Source organism: Triticum dicoccoides, chromosome 2B (assembly GCF_002162155.2).
Source record: "Triticum dicoccoides isolate Atlit2015 ecotype Zavitan chromosome 2B, WEW_v2.0, whole genome shotgun sequence".
Taxonomy (NCBI): Eukaryota; Viridiplantae; Streptophyta; class Magnoliopsida; order Poales; family Poaceae; genus Triticum; species Triticum dicoccoides.
This window is the reverse complement of record NC_041383.1, coordinates 200,721,578-200,722,132: the sequence shown is the minus strand read 5'-3', so window position 1 is coordinate 200,722,132 and position 555 is coordinate 200,721,578. Positions and strand designations below refer to the sequence as shown.

The 555-nt window shown below is 56.8% G+C and overlaps 1 protein-coding gene across 3 annotated transcripts in view; it reads right to left on the bottom strand.

The window, feature by feature from the left end:
• The window catches only part of LOC119363053 (glycine-rich cell wall structural protein 1.8-like), a 4,659-nt gene that overhangs the window by 1,472 nt on the left and 2,632 nt on the right, over positions 1–555 (bottom strand). Inside the window, exon 6 of one of the 3 annotated variants that reach the window (XM_037628359.1) lies at positions 19–515. In XM_037628359.1, the coding sequence (XP_037484256.1) occupies positions 19–515 (497 nt within the window). Of the gene's footprint in view, positions 1–18 lie in introns of all 3 variants that reach the window. The other 2 variants (XM_037628358.1, XM_037628360.1) reach the window with 2 other exon arrangements.

The following is a 555-nucleotide window of genomic DNA, read 5'->3' as shown; positions in this document are numbered from 1 at the left end:
CTGTTGTAGTTGCCTGCACCATATGTGTTGGGGAAATTGTTCCCACCAGCGCTGCCGTTGTTGCCACCAGCAACAGCAGAATGCCCACTGCTGAAACTGCCGGTCTTTTCGCCGAAGACTGCATTGCCGCCAGCTCCGCTGTTGTAGTTGCCGGCACCATACGTGTTGGGGAAATTGTTCCCACCAGCGCTGCCGTTGTTGCCACCAGCAACAGCAGAATGCCCACTACTGAAACTGCCGGTCTTTTCGCCGAAGACTGCATTGCCGCCAGCTCCGCTGTTGTAATTGCCCACGCCATATGTGTTGGGGGAACTGTACCCACCAGCGCCGCCGTAGCTACCAGCACTTCCACCCAAATTGCTGGCATTATTGTAGCTTCCACCACCACCGCCGTAGCTACCAGCACTTCCAGCCGAATTGTTGGCATTATTGTAGCTTCCGCCACCGCCGCCGTAGCCACCAGCACTTCCACCCGAGTTGCTGGCATTATTGTAGCTTCCGCCACCGCCGCCGTAGACACCAGCACTTCCACCCGAGTTGCTGGCATTATTGTAG